Genomic DNA, 25,754 nt, shown 5'->3' on the forward strand with positions numbered 1-25,754 from the left:
GTCAGTACTTAACAAAGTTATCTAAATCCCAACAACACAACTGAGTGCCGCCGTCTAGCGTCTGCTATTACAGACTACATATCGAGCCACATGTATAGAAAAATTGCATGTTACAGGAAATCATGTGAACTACTGGAGTGCAATTTCACCGGTCATAACTATCATCACGGGCTAGTGATATATATATATATATATATATATATATATATATATATATATATATAGAGAGAGAGAGAGAGAGAGAGAGAGAGAGAGAGAGAGAGAGAGAGAGAGAGAGAGTCGTGCTCTATCAGCTCTCTATCCTTTGCCCAGTGTATTGGGAAAGTAAACGGGTTATCTCGGTTTCTTCAAATCCTGCTGGACATCATAACTTTCATTCATACAGAATGTAAAACAGACTTCAGGAGTTAATATTCATTCACCTAACCATTGCTTGGTCAAGAGGTTAACTCCTCAGAGCGAAAGAGTATTTACCTTGAAGCTCTGTGATACAAACTTTCAAGCCACGATGATTCCATCTAGCAGAATTTGCGTTCTGACCTTTATGTGGCGCCACGGTAGTTGGTTGAAATCACTTCAGTATAAAGCTAAAGAGCGAACAGGAGCAGCTTTGGACGAGTCTCTGCATCCAAAGCCATCAAACTTAAGGTGAGAAAACAAGCACCAACTTCGGTCATTGTTCAGCACGCCGCATACTAAAGTGTTTCCTTCCGCCCTGCGCAGTTCCAAGGAATGAGAGCAGTTGAAGGCATCATACATAGCATTAAAGACATCTGAGTAAAGAAAAAACTTTGAAATATATATATATATATATATATATATATATATATATATATATATATATATATATATATATGAAATATCATATAAACCCTTAATGCAGTCTTGAAGACTAAGCTGTGGTTGGCCGAGCCCGGGCAGATGGGCGGGGCTAAGTATCGGACCACTATCCTAAGCCACTCAGAAGCGCCACCTGAACTTTTCTACGTCGTTTTCTTCGTCTTTGCTGTGAGTGAGCAAAAAACAAAAACACGCATCAGTAATTAAAGACCTTAGATATCCTATTTTACACTCTTAGATTTCAATGTCATAACTCCGTTACCATAAGGTATCAGATCGGGAACTGTGACTTTAATTCTCGGCAAACATTACCAGTTATATATAAGTATCCTTTAATTCCTTGAGAAAGTGTTATTACATGCTGAAGACTGCAGTAAAGTTACACACACCTTCCTAGGCAAGAGATCAAGGCTGTCGCATCACGGGAAATTTCCATTCGCTGCTCAGAAAATGGAAGTTCAGGTGATTTCTCGGAAACCATCATGGCTAACACAGATGGTCATAATTTTGTACATATTATCAGAAATCCTTGCTTAATACTGTGGAAATTGACATGAGGAAATACCAGAAGTCATCATGATATTTTGACGTATGAAGATATCAACAACCTTGATATATTGACGTTATACATTGATGACATAAATGTCATTGTGATATACTGATATATAATCAATAAATCTAGTTTTGTAAGTTTTTATTTTATGTAATTGTCTGTTTCTAGGGGGGCAAAAAATCAATGGAAAGTTTCCTACGAACAACGGGAAGGTAAGGAAATAACCTATGGATTCCATACGAGAAATAAATTTCACTGTCTGTAAAGACGGATGTCTACGAGGTTGAGACTCGAACAGTATGCCAGGCTGCCACGGTTTTAATTTGCTAATATAACACTGATGTCGCGTTAGAGAAGTCGTAAGTTTCATGTGTACGAAAAAGAAAACGGGAGCGGTACACCAACCCGTTGGCATTTGCAGCGGCCATTTTTGGAGATGACACATAAATGTAAATATCTCATCATCCGTCTATTTACCTTCCATGACTTTCCATTTCAAATAATAATTCATCACACGGGACCTCAGTCAGTGCTTATGCAAAATCCAAATTAATACGGTCCATTGCTAAGACTAATGCATCAGTTAACAATCTGTGCTGTAGCTCCCCGGCCAACGAACGGGTCAGCCAGACCAAGACTCAGGTGTGCACAACCCAACACACTCGGAGATACCACAGCAGCTGCTGTTTTGACCGTACCTTGCATTTCCCCAGCACTGTGCTTCAGCTGTGGCGTTTCTAGAACCTTGTGAGAGGCGCGCAAGTATTGCACATGGCGAAGCATAGAGAATGTTTTTATTTTTATCATTATTATTCCGCTCCATGATCATTGACTCCAAATATTCAAACGTCAACCTCCGACCCTCTGTTTCTGTGCACGAAACCTAGTGGAAAATTTGCAACCCACCTCCAGTGGATGCCAAGTGTCCCTGTAACCGCAAATTCTTATCTTCACCTTCAACCAACTGGTGTTGGAAAGTTGTGTCATCATCAGTATGAAAATGAGACAATAAAAACGAAATGGTTGTACTTAACATAGAAGAATGGTCATAGCTTCCGTCCAGATGCTCTCCTTACAAATACAGCCTCAAGACCCAGGCGTCCTTCTTGGAACCCGTTTGTTGCCAGGCCACTTTTTTGTGCTTACCTAACTTCACTGTAGCGTCCGGCCTGGTGAAGTTCGAGAATAAGTATGAACCAATGTAAACCAGCAGCTTCTATGTACTTTCATCGTTTCTTTTCTATATATCCTTTTGTCACTTGGTACCGCTTGTCGTCTTCCAGCTTCACCACGTCTGGTCTCCCTCCACAGGTGCGGATCCAGACGCAAGACTTCAACAACCCGCGCTACAGGGGGACGTGGCACTGCATCACCGACACCATCAAGAAGGAGTCGGTAGGTTTCCTCGAGGCTGTTGGTTGGTCTTACATAACAAGCCTTCACTTCTTACCGGCTCCTTACACTCGGGGTCTCATGATGAAAACTGAAACGTCTATATGGTCGTATCTGATACGACACCTGTAATGTTTCATTATCACTTTAGCCAGGCGAGACTTTCCCGTCCGCCATGGTTATCACAAACCTTCACCTCCAACTCACTTTCATGAGCTTTAACCCTTGCCTTTCACGCACAGGTCCGTGGCCTATACAAGGGCATGTCATCGCCCATGGCAGGAGTGGCTTTCGTCAATGCCATTGTCTTCGGTGTCCACGGCAACATGTCCAAACACATTAAGGATCCAGAATCCCTCAGGTGAGCAAGACTACAGCCTTTATGTACACGACATACATGAGTAAGGGTTTGTGGATGTCATGATGGGTATTACAGGGCTCTACCGCACGTTAGCAGCTCTGATATAACAATGAATGAGTTTAATTATTGTTATCAGTCTTTATACTTAATCAAACCATCAGAGTTAAAGGAACTCTTATGTCAAGCTGTTGATTATCCATCGCACTGTTAACCTCTGGAATACGAGAGTGCGACCCTTTGGCATACTAGCGTAACCTTAGACTTTTAAAGGTCAGGCCTTTATGTGTTGTTGCTGTTGCTGTTGTCAGTTCTTTATCGTTAATGGGTTACCGTTGTCACCCAACCTCTGTTGTCTTGCGATAGTCACTGGGTCAACGGGTAGGTAGGGCAGGAGAGGATGAGCTGGGTCATAGTAACAAGAGCTATCATCCCGCCGTAGCTAAGTCACCACCCTTACCCACCTTAGGTCCCAGGTTCTGTGCGGAGCCACAGCCGGCCTCTTCCAGTCCTTTGTGTCGTCACCTATGGAACTGGTGAAGACCCGAGTCCAGCTGCAGACAGAAGCCTCCGCGGCGAGTGTCAAGTGTCTGTCTACCGCTGCCTCCTCCTCCACCACCGTCAACAACTGCACCAGCTACAGCAGCCCTTTGGACTGCCTCAGGAAGATCTACACCATGGACGGCTGGAGGGGACTCTTCAGGGGACAACTCATCACTATCTACAGAGATGTAAGTCTTCCACACAGTGATGAAACATGAGTTTGTATCTCAGGTATTCTCTAAATACTTCCTCTCCTTTTTTGTTTTAACCCCAAAGCCACAGTATCCTCTACCCCCAGCTCCGGTCAACGTTATACAGGCTCTCTTCAGTCAAAGGCCGGCCTGACACCCTCCACTATGTATCCACTGTACACACTGTGCTTGCCTCCACCTACCCCATGATATGATCTTCATATGAATACTTACAAAATTAAGGCCATGATAATAAGAACGATCATTTGGTAATCAAATATTTCAAAATTGAAAGTGACTGTAGAAGGAAAGTGAATGACGAGCTGTGTAGACTACTGATTAAAACTCTTGAGGACGGTGAAACGACCTTTGAACACGACGGCAGGGCACTTGGATACCATGTCCCGGCCTTTGACCTGAACCTTAAAGGCTTAGGTCATTATACCAAAGGGTCGTGCCTTTAAGCTCATGGGTCGCTGGGCTATCCTTAAGAATCGACGGCCGATCTCAAGGCGTTAAATGCTGATAGTTACATCATAAAGGATAATGTTACTTTTATGAGAGGAATGTCACCCTCAAGTACTCAGCCCTGCTGGAGTCACCACTAGACCTAACCTGATGTGTTTGTGTCTGCGGCAGGTGCCGGGCTTCGCCTCTTACTTCCTGACCTACGAGTACCTGACTCGAGCCTTGGCCAGCAAGGACGGCAGCGTGTCGCCCGCCGCTGTCCTCTTCGCTGGAGGCTCCGCGGGCGCTGCCTCCTGGGTGTTCACCTACCCCATCGACGTCATCAAGTCCAGACTGCAGGTGAGTAGTCTGCTGTGTCTCTGTAATGTCTCCTTGTTGTGTCTAAGGATGCTCCTGCCAACACTGATTCAACTTACTATAAATCTTTTCGATAAAGCTAGGAAGAACGTGACCTAATTTCCTATTACAGTGCTAGGAGGAAGTATATGCACTGCGATTGTGGTGAAGTTAAAAAAAACATGCTTGGAGAAAGTATATGCATTACGATTGCGGTAAATAAAAAAAATCATTGTAAACAATACATCCAGCTCAGCTGACATTTAACGTTCGTGAGGATATGGAGGTGTTTTGGGTTAAGGTTTCGCCCACCTTACACCCACGCCAGACTGGCACCAACGTATGCTGCGTGGTCTAACACCCGCCGCGCTCCCCTAACCAGGGGAATCACTTGTAGAGTACCTTACCTACATTTCGGACACACTCAGGACGAAGTACCCTAATTCTAATGACACCACTATCCTCCAAGAACAAATACATCTATCTCAGATTGTTCCCTTTCCCACACATAATCAAATCACTCTTGACCTGATTCTTACCAATATGGCTGACCACTACCCACCACTCGATTCCCCCCTCCAGCCCCTCCCTCACGGACGCAGTCCTCATTTATGAGTGTTGTGGTCTCTCCGCCCCCATCATCTACGAAAAAAGTGAAGACGCCAAAACTCATCAGACACTTACTGACTAGTAATGAGAAACTTCGTTTGGTGGATAACACCTCATCAGTGGACTGAGGTGACCAGAGATGATGTTGGAGAAGCATCACGAAGCTTGCAGCCAGGCCTACCAACAGAAGACGATATGACTACGTAGACCCCGGCCGACGCTCCCTCGATCACCTACCGGCCAATGTTGCCAGTTGAAAATTTTTATTTTTCCAAAGATTAGTAGCACCAAAATTCCCAGATGTAAATAATCGAGAAAAAAAAAAGATTATGTCGATAAGAATTTCATAGTTAATTGCTGAACAAAGAACACTCGTCAAACCCAAGAAATATTACTGAAGTTTCGAAAACAAGCGATAGCTCATCATTCTTATCGTCAATGGCAACTAATTCTTCCCCTCCGTGCAGAGTTGCCGGCAATGACAGTGATCAAATATCCGTAAGCCGATGGTAACAATGTCCACTTTTAACACTCATAACGAGCAAACTTGATGGTTCCCACCCGTAGCAAGGGACACCTTGTCGAAAAATAAATCGCTTTGCAAGTAGACGATTTGCAACTGTTGCGACTTGGAGTCTGTTGTTTTGCTTGGTTTTGAAGCAGTTGATCTTTGAGAACACACTCTCAACACAAGCGGACGTATGCGGTAGAGCTAAAAGAAAAAACATGAATACCGATAAAAGTTCAAACGTTGTGTATCCATTGCTATCTTCTGCTGGTCGCAGATCATACCAGAATGAAGCTGGGGTATCAGATCATACCTTTCAAGGATCAATCCCTTCGCTTATACAAGATCTCTTCATTGTCACTAGTTCATCTGTTATCTCCATTTCTTTTTTCTTCAACTGATGGGAAAGGAGCTACAAACTCTGCAACAGATTCTAAATTTCTTTGAATGAATGGAGTTTCTTTTCGATCTACACTGGCAACATTGAAAGTACACCGTCTTCAAACGTGAATTGTCACTTGCCTTGTGCAGACAATTTTACCTCGAAGCGTTGGCAGTCATTACGAAATCTCTAGTTCATTCTGCTCGAGTGGTTCTCTCACTAATATTCCATCACTCCTTCCCCCAAGACTGAGGTCGCTGAGATTTTTTTGTACCAATTTCTGTTACAAAGATCGATGGTTGCTAGTTTTTGAGACTGGATAACACTGTCCCTGATAAACATGCCAAGAATAATCCCGGCACACAGTAGAAATGGTGGAAAACAAAGTCTTGAGTCTAACGTTAACGTGACTTCAACTCGACACTTATCTGATCAACTTTGCCAAGTATTTAGGTCAGCAAATGTAGCATATATTTAGTCCTGCGTATTATCATTGTTTTACTCATACTTCCAGCTCCATCAGCTTTATCAGTCCTCACCTCTCCTTTGAATGAAACAAACTTGAGGCAACGCACTGCTCCAGAATCATAGACATTACTTTTCCCATTGAGAACCAACGCGTTAGTGAGAGCTTTACCACCCTGTGCTCAGCAGGGTGAACTGCCTCTTAAGTATAAGAATGGCGCTGTCATTTGCTACTCCATGAAGAGTAACAACACACATCCTTTATGAAAGCTTCAAGCCATGGAGGGAGTCGGCCGCTTGCGTAGCTTGAGCAAAGTGCAAAGGAGTGGCAGACACACCCCAGCACAGATGGCACATCTTTTTCTAGGTTAACTACAAGCAGAGTGGAACGATTATCGCATGCATAGAGTATCATATTTTCATTGGAATTTTGTCTAGCTTTGGAGAATATCTTTTAAATGCTTTGTAAATTCCCTCTGCGCTTGCATCTTCACCGTATCTAAGAGTAAATCTGTTGCTTTTAGCTTTTGTTCGTCAAAAGATCTTACGACTAGAGCAAGGACTTGGGAGACTAAATTGGCGTCAATGATAAGTGAGAGCACTTTTCACTACACAGTTCGTAAGCATCTCATGCTCCCTCCATGTCATTAATGCCGTCCTGGATAACGTAAAACCTTCGTCGGTATTACATGCTTTGTGTTGTGCTGCTGTCTGGAAACACTTGTTTTTCATGACTTCTGCCAAGTGGTATGCTTGAGTAAATGCTGTTCCGTGTTCAGCCATAAAACTGAAAAGCAAGAGTTCTGCTTTTGCAAATTTTTTCTGTGGGTTTGGTTCACACTTTTCAGAAAGTTGCTCAATATTTAAAGCGTTTTTCGTGGCATTAAAGTTCTTTACATATTCTGAAGAAACTTTTTGAACAGCGAGAGCTTAGTTACAGATTTTCTGGTTAGTATCACAAATTATACATACATCCGCTTATTCAGCTTTTGGGTAAGGCTTCACCTAACTTTCAGGTTTTCATCTTCAGTCCACTCACTTTTAACGCTTTTTGACACCACGTGTCAACTTTCTTTTCTAGAAGAGTGTCAGAACCCCTCGCCTCGATTACTCATGGTGGCGGATCAAAGATAAAAGAAAAAAAGAAAAGAAGGATCGACACGGATATTCCAAGAACATGCGTGTACTCCACCTGCTACCTCCAAAGACTGGCTAACGTAGCGAGATTGTTTTCAATTTTCCCTCGACCTGACATCTCGTACATTTAAACGTCCAGTTTCTGTCCTCTTCGTCCAGCGTTATTTAATGATTTCAGAACCGCTAGCCTATCGATTACTCATTTCCACGTAGCGACAGGCGACAATTCAAGCCCCTGAACAAGTGTTTATCATCCTGATCCTTAAATCACGGATTGACTGACAAGTTGGTGACAACTGAGAGAGACTTTCCGTCGTCATCCTCTGTATACACACGTCTAGTTCCTGCCCTGTTCACCCACATAGCACTCATTTTCTGTATAATCAGGCAATATCGTTTTGAACAAAACATCCCAATGAAGACAATATTTCTGCATAAAAAGTCTAAGATCCCAAGGTTCGGTCTGAGATCCCAAGATCAAGGGAAAAAATCCCAAGCTCTGGCACCGCATCAGGCGACTTATGCAACTTCGAAATCAAGCGTTCAGCAGTCGCAACACCGACCTCTACAAGCAACCTGGGCAACAAAGTGCAACGCGAAGTACGAGCCGCGAAGAATGCCTATTACCCAGACAAGATGCAGCATTTAAAGCAGCAGGTCGACGTAGGTCAGTGGTATGATAGAGTAATAGAACTAACTGGCTGTGACGAGCGAAGGCACATTCCCCCTTCCCTCGTGTAAACCAACTTAGCAATGAGGAGGCCGCACGCCAAATCAACAGCCACTTTGCCAATATATGCCAACGATTACCACAACTCAACATCAGCTCCCTCCGTCCCAGCATACCAACAACCCCACCTCCCACGAACACTAAAGAATATCAAGTAGCTAACCACTTTCAACGCCTTAAAATCAAACATTCAGCCACACCCACAGATCTTCCAGCGATACTGTACGTGGACTTCTTTCATGAATTAGCGACACCTCTAACCGCCATAGTTAACGCTTCACTCAAACCATCTAAATACCCAACATCTTATCACTCCTCTATCCAAATCCACCAACCCAGAGTCTCTTAACAACTTACGACTTGTTGCAATCACTCCCATCCCCAGTCTAACATTCAAAAGTTTGGGCCTATGATGACACTGCTGATTCACTAGACCCTCATCAGTTTGGGAACATGAAATTTTCCTTGTCAGCCTCCTACACTTCATTTACCGCAACGTGGAGAAACGCAAGACCTCGGTGGCACTCACCTTCGTAGACTTCACCAAGACTTTTGATTAGTAAATCATAACATCATAATGAAAACTATCGACTTGGGACTATGGGGGTGTCTGGCGGACTTCCTGACGGCGACACAAGTCGTCCGTTTTAGGGGAGCCACATCGGCATCACTACCCCCTGACATGCATTGTTCCACAGGGCACCCCCGACGGTGCCGCTCTGCTTCCTCATCCTTACCAGTGACACTTTGTAGGACACAAACCACACATGGACGAACGCAGACGACTCTACCTTCGGCATCACTGTCCACAACTCTCCTGACTTCAGTGCCCTTAAGCATATGAACAGCCTTCAAGATTGATGTGCGGTCGACGACTTCACCATCAACCACACCAAGACTGAGATGATGCACATTAACTTAGGCGCAGTCAACATCCTGCCCCCTGACATCAAACTAGACCCTGACATCCTCCGGGTGGTCAGAGAGTACAAACTTCTTGTCACTATAGACGACGGTTTAAACTGAGTCATGGCAGCACTGTATTCCTCGTACCATCTGTACCTTCTCGGCCGACTGAAATCACTAGGTGTCTTACCAGTTGAGCTCAGGAATGTCTATACCATCTTCACTCTACCTAAGCGCAGGTATGACTCCCCAGCCTGGTCCTCTTCACTAACAGCTACAAATGGGGACCAGCTGGAAAGAATGCACGAAAAAGCACGCACAATCATCCTGGGCACTTCTTACACCGCCTACCAAGAAGCCCTTATCACTTAACCTGTCCACCATCTCCGAACAACACCGTCAGGTCACTGCGCAGTTTGGCAATAAACTGCTGATCCCCCCCCCCAACACCCCCCCTACACGCACCCACCCACACACACACAGACCACTGTTCGTCACAAAAATCGACTTGCTCCAAGAAGAGCTCGTAGACAGACGTTAGAAAAGTCCTATACTTACCACTGTGAACTTCATCAACGATCTATGAACAAATGCATACCTACGCAAGTGAACAGCTCAAATTTCAGTTAGGCTGTGTGGTATGTCAACTACTGTATTACTGTAACTATTCGTCACAATGTTCAAGTTCATAATGAATTAAACATACTATTTACTCAGTAAACATTCTTTTATATCTGCCACTCTGTCTATCTATATGTCTCACCCATATTCTTATCTAAGGTGTGGAAATATCCAGCTCACCCTGATCTTAAGCTCTTCCATGATTAGTTAACTAGCAACTATTACGACCTCTCAGTTCTCTAATTCATCTGTGATACTTTCATCTGTGTATTTTCGGCCGAATGGCTGCCTAAATTCAGTAAACTGTTTATATATTTATTTAGATAACAAGAACTCGAAGTCTGTCATAACTAACTTGAGTGTGGATGTTGCAGGCTGACGGGATACGAGGAGCCAGCAAGTACAAGGGCATCATACACTGTGCCAAAGCCAGCATCGCCGCCGAGGGTATGGGAGTCATGTTCCGTGGCTTGAATTCTTCCATCATCCGTGCCTTCCCGACCAACGCCGCCACCTTTGCGGTCGTCACCTGGACCTTGAAGCTGTGCCAGGCGAAAGAGGAGAAGGACGAGATGCATCAGTCCTGGAGGGACGTCCTGGCTCGTGGCGAGGTACTGGTCAAGGCTGCAGGCATCCCAGCGGCTCTACAGCTCAGACTAGACCACCACAGCAAGTGGAAAGGCGCCGCGCTCTCCCTGCTCCCTCATGTTCACGCTGTCTCCGGCATGAACTCCTGTTCGGAGGAGGAAGAGGAAAGTGATGAGGAGATCCATGAAAACAGATGTAAATGTAATGAGAAGCGTAATGCTTACTGCGGCATTGGAAGAATACCAGACTTCTTAAGTTCTGTGTCGGTGAGACAAGATGGCAGCGAGACCCAGAGTCACAGTGGTGTGTGGGCTAGAGGCTGTGGCTTCCTCTCCTGCAGAAGAAGGTCTTTGTGGGCGCTCACGCAACACCAACATAACCTTAGCATTGTTTTATAAATTCATCTATCGCGCGCATCCCGATCCCACAAGCGACACTTGTTTGCACCGAGATATTTAAACGGTATTTTTTCACAAGTATTCTGAAGGTTTTAAAACATTTGGTCAGTTTATCGGTACGTTGATATCAAAAACTGCATTGACAACACTGTCGGTTGTGTGGGTCGATAAAATAAATGACAAAACGTTCTGTCCCGTACAGTTCATAAGGTTATTTTATCTATATATGTAGATAGTTTTTTATATATAATCCTCTTATAGAGGTTGTAGTCACGTAAGCTGTGTACATTCGGAGTCATTCACCGTTTTCTGTGGTGGTTTGAGTCGCCCCTCAGGCCACCACGTAGAGTTGAACGCTGTGAGTACGATGACCGTCCTTGAGCATAATGACTAATCGTCGTATTCAACTTAAGGTGCACAAGTGTCATACTCAAGGGGTTCAACCCATATACTTCACTTTAAACTTTGTGCAGGTCGGGGTCAACTCGTTGCTCCCAAGTCTCAAGTCAAAGCATTCAAATGCGCCTTCATTGTTCCTCTTAGACGTTCGCCACATGACAAAGGGCGTCCTAGGCCTGGTGCCGACGCCCCATATTATCCTAAGCATCGTAAATTCAATCACTTGTACATACGTACAAGCTTCTCTGCACATTTTGCATAAATTCTCTGCTTAACTTTTATATTTGTCCCACCTTACAGTTGCGCCATTGTTATATATATATATATATATATATATATATATATATATATATATATATATATATATATATATACATATATATATATATATATATATATATATATATATATATATATATATATATATATATATATATATATATATATAGAACAATCACCACTGGAGAGAAAATAAAAACGGTGAGTACTTTCGTTTAATACATCCTCAGACAGTGTGGGGGAGATACAAGTAGTGTATCTCCCCGTCTGTCTGAGGATGTATTAAACGAAAGTACTCACCGTTTTTATTTTCTCTCTCCAGTGGTGATTGTTGCATATATCTCTTCACGGTGAAGTGAAGATTCTGTATATATATATATATATATATATATATATATATATATATATATATATTGGAAAGGATCACAATTTTGCGCGTGATCAAGATATTCCTATGAGTCAACGGGGAAAATGAAACACGGTAAGTTCCCAAGTGCACTTTCGTGTAATAATCACATCATCAGGGGAGACACAAGAAAGAAATATAACAGTCAGTTGATATACATCGAAGAGACGAAGCTAGGAAGCCGTTTGGTAAACATGCGATGTTTACCAAACGGCGTCCTAGCTTCATCTCTTCAATGTATATCAACTGTTATATTTCTCTCTTGTGTCTCCTCTGATGAAGTGATTGTTACACGAAAGTGCACTTGGGAACTTTTCGTGTTTCATTTTCCCCGTGGACTCATAGGAATATAGATATATCTTTTGTATCATAAAAATAGTTGGCAGTGAATGATCCCTGTGTTTTGTCTCAGGCACCCCTTTCATCAGTATATTTATTTCATAGGTTAAGGAAAATGAAGATAAATCTCAGTAAACACAGAGGGGTGCATGGGAAAACAATGTTTCTCAGTATGACTGCACGATCTGTATATTGCTACTCTCCTCCAGGCAGGATTTATATTTCTCCAGTAATAATGTTACATGTCTGGTTAATTAAGTTGAAAAAGTCGTTTTGGTCAACTAGATGTCGCCAGACTCGGTTCGCTGCACGAGAGGAACATGTCTAATTAAAGGCAGGACAATCCAGGCCTCTTACACGTTCCTCCTGATGCTACATCATGAACCTTGTAACACCAGGTAACGCACGTAGTAACTATCTGCCCATGGGTCGGCTGTCATAGCTTAAACGCAAGCCTCGCCAACTGGAGTTCTTCCAGAAGTCCTCTCATGTCTCTGTAACCGGTACCTAAAGACATGAGATGTAAAATACATTTGCTTCTCCCTTTTAGATCAGTCCCGTCCTCAGAGTCGAACTAAGCCATAATGGTCCTACTATTGCTTGCCTAATGGTGAGGTGGAAACCTGTTTACAGGTTGATGGAGGCCTAGATAGACATCGCTGCTCCTAACGCAAGAAATTTAGAATTTAACGTTGAGCAAATTCTAATATTCTATATTTGTGGATATTACTACCTATGTCCAGTAACTTGCTTTCACTGAGCTACCGATGCGCAGGTTTTAAACCCATTCCAAGTGTGTTCAGCAAAGCCTTGTAGTCGGTAAATACTCAAGTTAAGAAAGCTAGTTACAGGATTTTGGTTAACTGAAGTATGCCCCTTGCCTTTCATGCACCAAGTATTGTTCCTAATACGCTATGTGGAAAAAGTACATCGTGCCTCCGTTGGTTTGTCATAGACCTTCTGATGGATTTTATTTTTCAACAATTCAGTTGCTCATCTCTCCAACCCTGGAGAATAATAGCATCTGATATAAACCCCCCCAAAACAAAAAACTAAAAAAAAAAAAAGAAAGATTTACATCAAGGCTGGCTTTGCTGTTCATAAGTTAGGTTAGAAAATGATAGAATAACAGTCGAGTGGAGGGGCGAGGCTAACCTTGTTCTACTTGCTGCACCACAGAAGTGGAATCTTTGTTACTTCTTGCTTGCTTAACCGGCATCATAAATCTCCAGAAATTATGACCAACGTAGGCATTTACCTAGATTGTTCAACTAAGTATTGATGGAATACAGGCTACAATAATGTCAATTGGATGTAATATTTTACGACAAATTTAAGGATTGGATTGTCTATTATTAATCAATCTAATATCCAACTTTTATCATAATAAAGTCTTGATTTGATATGTAAAATTATTGTATGATGATTGTATATTAATTAAATGATTAGTTTAATGGATCTAATATAGCCTACTGTACATTACACATTATAGGGAAAATCAAAACTGCATCTCCCAAACAACCTTGGTTACTAGAACAGCAATGTAGCTTGAAATAAAATTTCTTATTCCCTCAGTAAATGTAACTATCCTAAATGACCAACTTGTGTGATAATAGCAACATTTTAAAGAGATGGTTGCATCTGTGTTTGTGCGTTTTCTTACCTAACTGTATTTGTATGAGACTGTGTAATATTTAGTCTCGTCTTTTACTATCACAGATATAATTTACATTATGAATGTTTGTGGCACACTCAACATCTTATGGTAATGTATCTTACCTTCCATTCATTTTAAAGGGAAAACTGAATTTCCTGACATTGTTTTTTCGTCCTGCCACTTTAGGCAACTCATAACTTCTTGCCCCTCCTCTTCGAAAATGTTAAATATTGCTACTTATTTTTCTTTCCCGTTCTTTCACACATTCAAACACCATACTCATAGCAGCTCTTGTTCTTCGTTTTTCTACGGTTGGAAGATTGATTTTTTCTTGTCTCTCCTCGCAGCATGTGGGAGTTCTATGTACTTGTCCCATCCTCGCAGACTAGCGGAAACACATCACCAGCCCCTGCAGGCCTCTCTGCCAACTACCACATACCTCATACTAGAAGCTTCAGTTTCCATATCACTATAGTTTTATGCGAAAAAAATGTCCTTAACCGCATTACCTACTTATCAGATCTCTATACTGAGTACAATTATACCACCTTCCTTGATCTTCAGGCTTGTATGAACTAACCGATATTGATATAGCGGGCTGGAACCCTGCTTACCTGCCCATCAGTCATCTGTTCTGTTTCAAGGACACAAAAGTAAAATCAAAAAGTTTGAACTTAGAACTCCGCAGGTCGTTGTACTTAGCCTTAACTTGTTCAAATGTCTTAACGCCCTTCTTCAGTCAATGCCCACGAATACTGAATACCATATACTTAGCTATGCTTACATCATAATCAGCACCTCTGCGGATGATAATACTTACACTCAATATGCCCAAACTTGTATCTGATGCTTGAAAACTTTAGGGTTTGTCATCTCTGGTGAGAAAACGACAATCCTCATCATATGGACCTTCGTGCTGTGGCGGTTATCGTTGCTGACCGTGACGCATTCACTTGAGGGCTGCCCGGGGTCCTATCTGTATAGGTTCGTATCCTGATCGCGGCAGTCGGTCCACTGTCAAACTAACAACACTTCAGCCTCCCCTGTAAGACTGCTCGATCATCTGGGTACCTGGCTTAGGTTAGTATATCCGTGTATAGCGTAAATGAGATGGCTTTGATGCGGGCATTCATTTGATCGTACCGTCTCAGGAAACGATAAAAAAAGAAAAAAAAAAAAAAAGACTCCCAAACGATGACGCTACGAGAAAAATTCGGTCCAACAACGGGTCACATATTATGTTCTTACTGGGACCCAGATACTCAGGCTATCACTCTCCAGTCAGTGCAATGAAACCTCCTTACCTTCTCAAGTTACTACAAGTGCTACTGGTCTCAGAATGAAGTTATTCATGACGTTTAACATGTGAGTTAGCAAATGCAATACCCCTCACCATGGGGAATTAACCTTAGCATAACTGTTCCCCCAATTTACCCCAGTGATGGTGCAAGTAAAGGACACTAGTATTTGAATGCTACTATAAATACCTCATATTTTTGTGAATAAGAATACAGGAAATGAATGAAGCATTCGGATGTGAAGACATGTGAAAGTATTCATGAAAACAGCCATCATAAACCTCTGACAGAGGAATCTTATTTAATGATAAAGTTAGTATACACGAAACTGAGTATAATTCTACGTGAGATGTCATAGTAGTTTAGTGAAGTTTCCTAAAGTTCAAAATTACTCATTCAGAAAACTTTGATGCACCTGACGTCTTTATCAACATATGTCGAAGTTATTCATGTATTCAGTTTGTTCGTCAATTTTTGCTCTAAAGGGAGGTAATTATTACCCAAGAAAAAAGTTATTCATTACTGTATGAAAGTGATCAATAGCAACAAATATGTTAGCCAGTTTATAATTACTTTGGTAGCACCAATCTTAAGTATGCATGGTATTTACCAAGCACACTCAACAAACGTATACCTCTGAAGTGCGAACATTCATCTTTGTTCCCCTTGCCTTTAAACAGTGCAACTATACACGCTTTCAGCCAAACCTCAGATACTTTATCATGGCGCATACACATATTGTACATCCTTACCGATCAATAAACAACACAATCATCCCATTTCTTATAAAATCCAACTGAAAATACTATCCACTGGAGCCGCCTTGCCAAATTTCATCTCACGGAAGGCTTTCACCACCTTTTCTCTCTACAATAAACCACTCTCCATGACTCACTGATCATACCACCCCGACCTAATCACCCTACATGTCACCATCATCAAACATATTCAAGTCCTTCAAAATACTCACTCCATTTCTTCCTCAATACCTATTCAAATCCCCTATTTGCCCACTTTACCGATGTTCCCATTTGTTCTTTTTCTTACACTATTAACATCTACCATTATTATTGCCTTTAAGAACAGCAATACAGTGAAAGATGCTCATAAAAAAACTCGGCTGAAAATTCAAATGGCAATGTTTACCGGATACCATGCAAGGAATGCATAGTATCCAAAACATTCCAGTGGTAGTTCTGAACATCCGCATCTACTACATGACCATGAAAACCAGCAACTACATTAAGGGAAACAACCTCACACAGAACAATAAACCACTACAGTCTACCAGTATAGTTAAAGGTTGTAAACTTCAAAACAATGGAAACTACATCGATGCGACTACTAACTCACTCAGTCGACGCTTAATACTTCTCATCTTCAATACAGAGACCATAAACTATATTTGCAACAGCAACAGAACATAAATCTCACCCACCAGCATCTGACTGAAACATTGCCACGACTCTAGAAGACTACAGATAACATATGCCATGTACGTATGAAAATATCTCTTTATAAACCATCAAAGTACAGAAAAAGTTAGGACTCTACATTTAGTCTCTGCCTCACCCTAAATGACCCCCACTCTCCACCTCCACCAGACTTTCTCGGGTGCGGAAACAGGAGGCAAACCTTTGACCCTCACCGACCACAAAAACACGCTCGAACTCGAGGGAAAATGGTCCACGGATCAACATACGAGTCACCGCCCTCACCTGTAACAACAGTTCAGGATGTGATTCATTTCTGCTTTTTCTTTACATTGTGTTTTATAATTCATAATCTATTTCAGTGATGATAGGCAGTGTTTGTGTGCCCGAAACGTCTCATTTAATTCACACTTCATATCTGATGAAGCAAAATGTGTAAAGAAAAATATTGAAAAAAGCAACAACAGAGAGCTAGTGTGTTAAAATGTGTTGGTCCATAACAGCCTGTAGTAAAGACTATATAGATATACATAACCCCCTAAAATAAGGATAAATCAAAGACACCCACAATTCTGTATGTACTTTAAGATTTATATCACAAGCCTCTGTTTAGGAAATGATAAACATTAATGAAGTAAAGCTTTCTGTTGATACCCAGACAGTTTGTTGATACAGCTTAAATTTCCTGGAAGTGTACAGAAATTCAGTACAAACCTAAAGAAAAAAAAATAACGAATGAAAAGTTAACTCTCAAAATGTACCTCAAAAAATGTACCTCAAATCTGAAATATTGTAAACAAAATAGTGCCATCAACTATATACGTCTTAGGCTCATCTTTCCTATACATGAAACACAAATTTTCTTTGAAAGAAAACGTTGCTCATTTATGTTACAGGAAGCAAAATTTTGTGAAGGGTGATCTGAGCCCTTAAAACACAAGTTCACACATCATGTTTATTTATATTCAGATAAGCTTACTGTGTAGTAAGCTTAGAGAACTTGAGCATTAGAAAAAAGGGACAAAATTTCAACCGTCTGGCAATGATCACTAGCTTTCAAAAGACAAAATAAAAAAAAAATGTTATTCTTCTAACCACTGCCTGACTGACAAATGAAAGGGAAACTCTGTGTGACTACAATAGACAATATCGACACATTTTAATCATCCGATTAAAATGATCATTGCTAGAAACCTAAAGACCATATACATAATACTGTAAAGTAATGACCATCGTAACCTCCCATCTTCCAGTATATGATATATATATATATATATATATATATATATATATATATATATATATATATATATATATATATATATTTATTGAATAATGGCTCCCCTTTGGCGAAATGTTAAAACGAACCTAAATTCTTTTTTTTTGAGCTTCTATAAACACATTAAGTCACCACTGCAACTACTCCACAACTTCCCCGTTGAAATGAGCAAGTTCCAACCAGCATACCTCCACATGACACTGATGGGAATGTAACTTACACACAGCTTTGTGTAATGCACACGCACATGAGCTACACTACCTGGAAAACCATCATAAGATCAGTACCCAATGTTGTGAGACCATCATTTGTTATCATGATATCGTCATTCAAAGCTGCTGAAGTCATCCTAAGTAATTGGTACACCCTGTTTTAAGTACTAGGCTTGGGTGTCTCCATGTCTCATGTCTTTTTTCCCATCTACGTTTGCTGGATCATGACACAGTTCCCGCAACATTGATGTTATGGTTGTAAACAGATAATCATTAGCATATAATCATCCATATAAAGATAATTACATACAACCTTACACATTCTCTATGTATGATGTCAGGATGGTTGTATACAACCTCAAGCATTCTCTATGTATGATGTCAGGATGGTTACATACAGCCTTACATATTCTCTATGTACGATGTTATATGAATTTCTCACTCCCACATACCATTCTTACACTTCCAATCTTTATAATATACCTTCATTATACTTACGTTTTCTTTGTATTCCCACTGCACTCACTCTTATTCTACACCTACGAACACAAACTGTAATCGAAGTGTCATATGACCTCTCAGTGACTTCCCTACCTTCAGTCTGCATACAAGTTTCTACTATAATGAACAGGTAATCAATTTTCATTTGTGATGAGTTTCATTTCGCGTCTTTCTTTTTTTTCCTTCCTGAAAATACTTATCCTTATGCAAATGCTTCTTCTTTGGAATGTAATCATTGTGCTTTAAAGCACAATTCCTCATTATCTAATGCTGCAGATGGTGATGAAGGAACTGGTACTCAGAATTAGGGGCTCCAAATGCCAGAAGTTTCCTTTTTTGTCCTTAATTAACAAAGAATTTATTTTCTTTAGAACCCAACCTGCACAGTACCAGCCTGCACAGTATGTGTGTAACCAGCAGTTCACTTGATTCAACTCTGGTAGACTGGAAAGGACACAACAGTCAACTGTCTATACTGCAATGGCTGCACACGACACTACATTCTTAAGATATGCTAATGAGCAAACTACCACAAGGAGAACTTCCTCTATAACTAAGACGTTGTTTTGGGCACTATTGGTGACATCACCCACACCACCAGAACCCTCTGTACAGTGCAGCATCATCTGCAGTGTGTAGAAGTGACGCTCGACCAACGTACAATACGTTTTGATTCCAAACCAGTTATCAACAGCACTGGTGATAAAGTGTAGATGATACGTGCACTAAAGCAATTAACAGAAAACTTTTAAAGCTTCCAGTTGACTCAAAATACAGAAATTAAATAACAAAAACTAAATCATAAACGTGTGTCCTATACGTCACTTTAATCACTGTAGGTAACACGAAATAACGAGCCTTAATTATGCCCTGCCTCTAGATTTTAACCTGTGACTTCCACACACTGCAGTGGTCTCTGTTCAGATTACCCCAGTGCTGCGGGATCTTGAGCATGGTCTCTGAGTTTTGTATGAAATATATCTATATCTATACTCCACATAACACGTCATGCCTCAGCATTCCTCACACAGTACACTTTGCAGTGAAAGAAAATAACTTGGGTAGTGTATTGTACATTCTACTTTATACACCAGAAATCTGAGCATGTTGGATTTATGTTTGATATACATATGTGTTTTGATTATTTGTGTGATAAGTTGGGATGAGAACGGAGGAACTCCATATAGTGCAATGTCCTGAAATGCAATAATGCTTTTGTTTATCAAAGCACTAACATACTGAATGAAGAAAACCAACGTAATGTGAATTTTGTCACGAAGTCACGAATACACTTGTGAAACGAAACACTCAGGCACTTGCTATGCACAATACTCCTATGTTACAGCACTGTCAAGCAAATGGTTTATTTCCCCCCCCCCCCACCTCCTGAGGATCAAAAGCGGGCACACATCACTCATATCTTGGGTAGTTTATTAGGCGCCACCAGAGGATTGGTCATCTGGATCATGTTACGGCCAGCGGTTCTATAGTCAAAAGTACAAGTATGCGTCTCTGCGTAGCGGTGCTGAGCACAGAAGAGGCCACCACAACGACACTCGTAGGTTGTCGCCACACCGAGACGCTGGGAACACTGCTCACACCTCTTTCGACGACCCCTCCGTCGTTGTGGTGTAACGGGAGGTAGGTGATGGGTGGGGGGAGCAGGCGCCCGTCCACTACCTGGACGCCTGCTGGGGAAGGAACATTTTCAGGAGTGGCTCGTCTTGAGGTTCCACCCTGACTACGCATCAGCTCTCGCAACACATCCCGCTGCTCTCGTGACCCAGAAGCTACCAGAGCACCCGGGCCTGGAGAAGGAGGCGTCGCACCACGACTTCGTAAGGACGCTAAAGACACAGACACTGACTTGTTCTTATGGCTGCTGGATAGACCATTGCTGCCCGACAGACTTGTGGACAAACTAGAGGTAGGAAACACTGCTTCTGCCTGGGAACTCCCCAAGTGGTGGGACTGTCGTGAATTTCCCCTGGACGACCCCAAAATCGAACACAACTCACGCAGGCGATCGTCAGGGGCGCGCAAGTGTATACGCTCACTGATGGTGCTTTGATCGCCCGATGTGCCTGGCCGCCGCTCCAGCACCTCGGGAGAAGTCTTTGGCCTGTTGTTTGCGTTCGACTTGGCCGCGCGCATGAGCTCCTGGTTGTGCGAATGGTTCAGGCGGTCACCGTCGTAACGGCGAGATCTGGAAACCGTTTCAGGAAGCATATAAAGTGGCTTAGAAATATCTCTCCTGGGCCAAGCTTCAGGGGTGCGCTTGTCACCACCACTGCCGTCTTGGTTCTCACGGCTGCCGGAGTTGACATGCCTCATTATTGTCTTACGGTACGAGTCGTAGTTCTTATTCTGAACCTGAGTGCTGGAGGTGTCTGGCAGCTGCAGCGGCATGTAGTGCTTCCCTTGGCCTTCATCCACTGAGGCCAGGCGGGCGCGATCCCCCTGTGGACGGATGTTGTCCAGGGGTTTCCGGCGACTGAAGTCGATTGGAACACGAGGGTGAGCGTTGGGCAACTCCTCTAAGGTTGGCCTTGAAATGCTGGTATGGGGAAACTCTGAGCGTTCTTGTGTGGTTGGACGTGACCTCCGTCCCGCCCAGGGGTTACCAGTAGGGACGCGCTTGCCCGCACTACGCTGCTGGGTATTGGGCCGAGATCCTCTGCCCGCAAGACGTTCAAAGCCCTGTGACAGATCTAGTCGAGGAGTGGACTGTTCTTCACGTTGCTCAGACCCAGTCTTGGAGCCACGACTTAACGACCGCTGGGCAGAGGAGGAGATATTGCCTTTTTCTCTTCTTGCCTGGAAAGATAAAGTACTATTACCACCTGATATAGTTCTGGTTTACATACTTCATGTTGCAGTCTTCTGTAAGTCCAGTGCCACTCATTCCAATACGATCTGTTTATCCCTCTCTGTCCACATTTCCAAACTCCATCATACTTTCTTTATAGCATTACATTACACGTAACGTCTTTGTTCCTCATTCTGTAACAACATATCACTCATAACGCCTCTGATCCTCATTCTTCATTCTCATTTGCCTTCATCCATCTCTTAGACAACCCGTTTCATAATCTTAAATTTACATAAGTCATTGGTTTTGGTGCTAACTGGTACCTTCATAACAAGTCATAGTGTTAAAACATCTGTAACATACAAACCACAAAATAATCATGTAAACTTGTGGAAATCAACTGAATATTGAAAAAATTAGTAATATACTTCATGCTTCGCTCAACAGCAATAATGATCGTCTAAAACTTAAGATAAATAAACTGGAGGACATAACCTGAGCTAAATATACTGTGGGCAATGTAAGTTCTTACATATCTTAGGCAGTTTTTGTCTCTACGAGCTAAATATACTGTGGGCAATGTAAGTTCTTACATATCTTAGGCAGTTTTTGTCTCTACAGAAACTCCATATGCTATGATCTCCCCACATGTCTGCACATTCCATGTCGAAGGACTTAAGAATATACAAAGTGGGAGGAATGATGCTAAAAGCAGTGAGAAGTTTTTATCAAGGGTGTAAGGCATGTTTACGAGTAGGAAGAGAGGAGAGTGAAAGGTTTCAAGTGATAACTGGTCTGCGGCAGGGGCGTGTGATGTCATCACAGTTTTTGATTTGTTTATGGACAGAGTGATGACGGGGGTAAATGAGAGAGTCTTGGAGAGAGGGGCTAGAATGCAGTCTGTAGGGGATGCAAGAGCCTGGGAAGTGTGTCAGTTGTTCGCTGATGATAACGGCAATGATGGTAGATTCGAAGAGAGTAACTACAGATGTGAGTGTGAGTTTGGGAGAGTGTGTGAAAGGAGAACGTTGAGTGTAAATGTGAATCAATGCAAGGTTATTAGGTTTAGCAGGGTTGAGGAATAGGATATTTAGTGGATGAGTCTAAATGGAGGAAAACTGGAAGATGTGAAGTGTTTTAAATGCATGGGAGTGGACAAGGGAGCGAACAGAACCACTAAAGCGGAGGTGAGTCATATGGTGTGGGAGGGGGCGAAGGTACGGGGAGCACTGAAGATTGTGTATGGAGAACGTTATCTGGGAGAGCAAAAATGGAAATGTTTGGGGTACAGTAGCTCCAACAATATCATATGGCTGCGAGGCATGGGCTATAGATAAGGCTGCGCGGAGGGTGGATGTGTTGGAAATTAAATGTTTGGGGACAATATACAGTGCGAGATGGTGTGATCGAGTAAATAATGAAAGGGTAAGAAAGATGTGTGATAATAAAAAGAGCATATTTGAAAGAGCTAAAGAGGGTGTCCTGAAATGGTTTAGAAATATTAAGAGGATGAGTGAGGAGCAGTTAACGGAGTTTGCATATCATTCACAATGGAGGGAAAAAATTGTACGGGAAGACCACACTGGAGATGGAAAGATGGTGAGAAAAAGGTTTGAGTGCTCGGAGCCTGAACCTAAAAGAGTGTGAAAGACATGCACGGATTAGAAGAAATTGGAACGATAAGCTATGTTGGGGACAAGATGCTGTCAATGGAATAAACCAAGGCATATGAAGCAGTCAGGGGACCTGCTCGTACATTGGGGGCTCTTGTTTCAGTACACTGTACATGACAGCTAGATAATGGACGTGAGCGAGTGTGGCCGCTCTTTCGCCTGTTCCTGGTGCCACCTCACTATAGTGGGGAAACAGGGAACAAGCTTGAAAATAGAAATGTATTAACTAAAAGTTGTGTTTCCTGTTAAGTGGAAATTATCTATGTATAAGGCACAATGTTCGCTGTGTCACTGTCTCACTATTCTCATGTGTACCTCACTTCGCTGCTTGCTAAGCAAAGGGGAGGAGAAAACATATTACAGTAAAGATCAAAGACTCTTAACAATGGATTTGCTAGGAATAAGGGCTCATCAAAAGTACAAAGCTGGTAATGTATGACATTAGTACATCCTGAACCATAAGTGTATATCTGCAAGACTACAGTAAAGAAATAAAGTTCTTGATGTGCAAACTTTCCTTCTCCTGACCTCCAAGATATTGTAATACCCAAACCTCCACAACACATGATCATTTACTCCTCTCCCACACGATGGACGGACAGACGTACTTTGTTCCTGATTCTCAGCTCTGTCATGCGGGCTCTGATCTCTGCCATGCGAGCTCTGGTCTTGGCTTCCTCCTCAATCACCTCCGCTGTCTGATTTGCTGCCCTATCGGTCTGGCCACCGCTGGAAAGTGGTATCAGGTAAACGAAAAATATATACGTAAAAACACACGTATGTGGAGAGAGAAAAAACAAAATGTTATCAATAGGTTTGAGTAGAAAATACTAATCTATATCTACAGAGTTAAAAAGATGGTAAAAGATCAGTATTAATACGTTACAGAAATAGCGTTGGAATATGAATGATTTAATTTTGCAATGGTAATGTAATATGTGTTGAATATAATAAGAGTCGTAGCTAATCTAAAACAAGACATCAATGGGCATTTTTTTCTTCCATCAAGGAGTGACATGTGCACTATACTAACAACTCATCAGAAGTAATTTTTTGGAAACAACTGCAAGTACGTGAGAACTGAAATAATCTAATTTTGGTTCATCAAGTATGATATAAAGGCTCAAAAACCAGCTATTCAAGCCTCTCCCTAAATCAGAATCAGAATTAGCTTTTGGTGGTTTCAACCTGCCATACCAGTCTGGTGTTCTTGTGGAAAACACACACTGTAACTTAACATTTGGTACCTCCTGCGTAAGATCATCTGGGTTTAGGGATCAGCCAACTGGATACTCAAGTTTAACCACTACATCACTGACTGATTCTCTGTCCATGTCAAACCTCGAGTACAGTCGAGAATGATCCACGGATCTGTCCACAGTATATCATTCGTACTTCGTGTGATCCAACTCTTGTCCTGTACCATATTCATGCTTTCCCGATGCCTCTTCCTGATCAGAGATCCAGAAGTAATGTTTTCAGGATGAAGACTACAGTACGCGTAGGAATACAGCCTCCCTTGGTCTCTCGTGATCCTGTTTCACACCAGAATATCATAACCTAACTCACGGTTCATTCTTTTGACATCTTGACGTCTCCCGTTACCCGTCATCTTCATCAGTTAACACACAGTGGGCACAGGACTGTACATATGGACGCAGGTGTGTACATGTGCATGACTGACCTTCCTGTAGACGCCCACGACTCATTGAGTGGCGAGAAGGAGCCATCCTGGTTCTCCACGACCCGGTACAGGTTGACATTATCACCATCCCGGAGCACCAGCAGCGTCACTGTGCGACCACCTACACCCTCCCACAGGTCTTCTCTGTACGAACAAATATATATACATACGTCACTCAGAGGTAAGGTCTAATAAATATACGTTATCGGTCTTGCAAAACAAGAGAAATACTTCATATATAATTCACTTCTTGTTAATGTTACTACTACTACTACTACTAATATTAATAATAAATGAATATTAACAATAATAATAACTGTAAACCTGATCACTTCGTCGACTTTTGCAAGTATTGTCCAAAACACGTAAACATTGAGTTTCCCTAGCACACGTCCAGTGTCTTGCTGTCGTGTACAATATCTCTAAACCATAGTGTACCATCTTCAGTCGAGCCCTATATACTCCACCATTCATGCTCTGGTTCACCATAATAGAAAACACGCTGTGCCTCCCTTATACCACATCGTTGGAATTCTATCTGCACAACACACGCCTCTCACTTTCCTGTGCAGTACTCCAAAGTCTCGTTAATTCCATCCTTCCTTCTTGTTGTGGTAACCCTTCCCTCTGCTCCCTTTATTTCTAATACATAGATCCTCTCTCTGTCAGTCTCTCTTCACTCATCCTCTCTACATGTCCGGGTCATCGTAACACAACCTGCCTGTCCCGTCCTATCAGACCAGTGCTCACAACTACT

The 25,754-nt window shown here is 42.1% G+C and overlaps 2 protein-coding genes across 2 annotated transcripts in view; one reads left to right on the forward strand and one right to left on the reverse strand.

The window, feature by feature from the left end:
• Window positions 1–14,017, forward strand: part of LOC139761636 (mitochondrial basic amino acids transporter-like) — a 32,135-nt gene extending 18,118 nt beyond the window's left edge. The window contains exons 3-7 of the mRNA XM_071685961.1: window positions 2,705–2,788; window positions 3,028–3,146; window positions 3,613–3,874; window positions 4,517–4,684; window positions 10,414–14,017. Of these exons, the coding sequence (XP_071542062.1) occupies window positions 2,705–2,788; window positions 3,028–3,146; window positions 3,613–3,874; window positions 4,517–4,684; window positions 10,414–11,025 (1,245 nt within the window). The 3' untranslated portion in view covers window positions 11,026–14,017. The remainder of the gene's footprint in view (window positions 1–2,704; window positions 2,789–3,027; window positions 3,147–3,612; window positions 3,875–4,516; window positions 4,685–10,413) is intronic.
• Window positions 14,018–20,201: 6,184 nt separating this feature from the next.
• Window positions 20,202–25,754, reverse strand: part of LOC139761693 (AN1-type zinc finger protein 4-like) — a 98,549-nt gene continuing 92,996 nt past the window's right edge. Inside the window, 4 exon segments of the mRNA XM_071686085.1 lie at window positions 20,202–20,529; window positions 20,532–21,645; window positions 23,922–24,042; window positions 24,998–25,141. Coding sequence (XP_071542186.1) covers window positions 20,243–20,529; window positions 20,532–21,645; window positions 23,922–24,042; window positions 24,998–25,141 — 1,666 coding nt within the window. The 3' untranslated portion in view covers window positions 20,202–20,242.

The sequence above is a fragment of the Panulirus ornatus genome, chromosome 1 (assembly GCF_036320965.1).
Source record: "Panulirus ornatus isolate Po-2019 chromosome 1, ASM3632096v1, whole genome shotgun sequence".
In the NCBI taxonomy this organism is placed as follows: domain Eukaryota; kingdom Metazoa; phylum Arthropoda; class Malacostraca; order Decapoda; family Palinuridae; genus Panulirus; species Panulirus ornatus.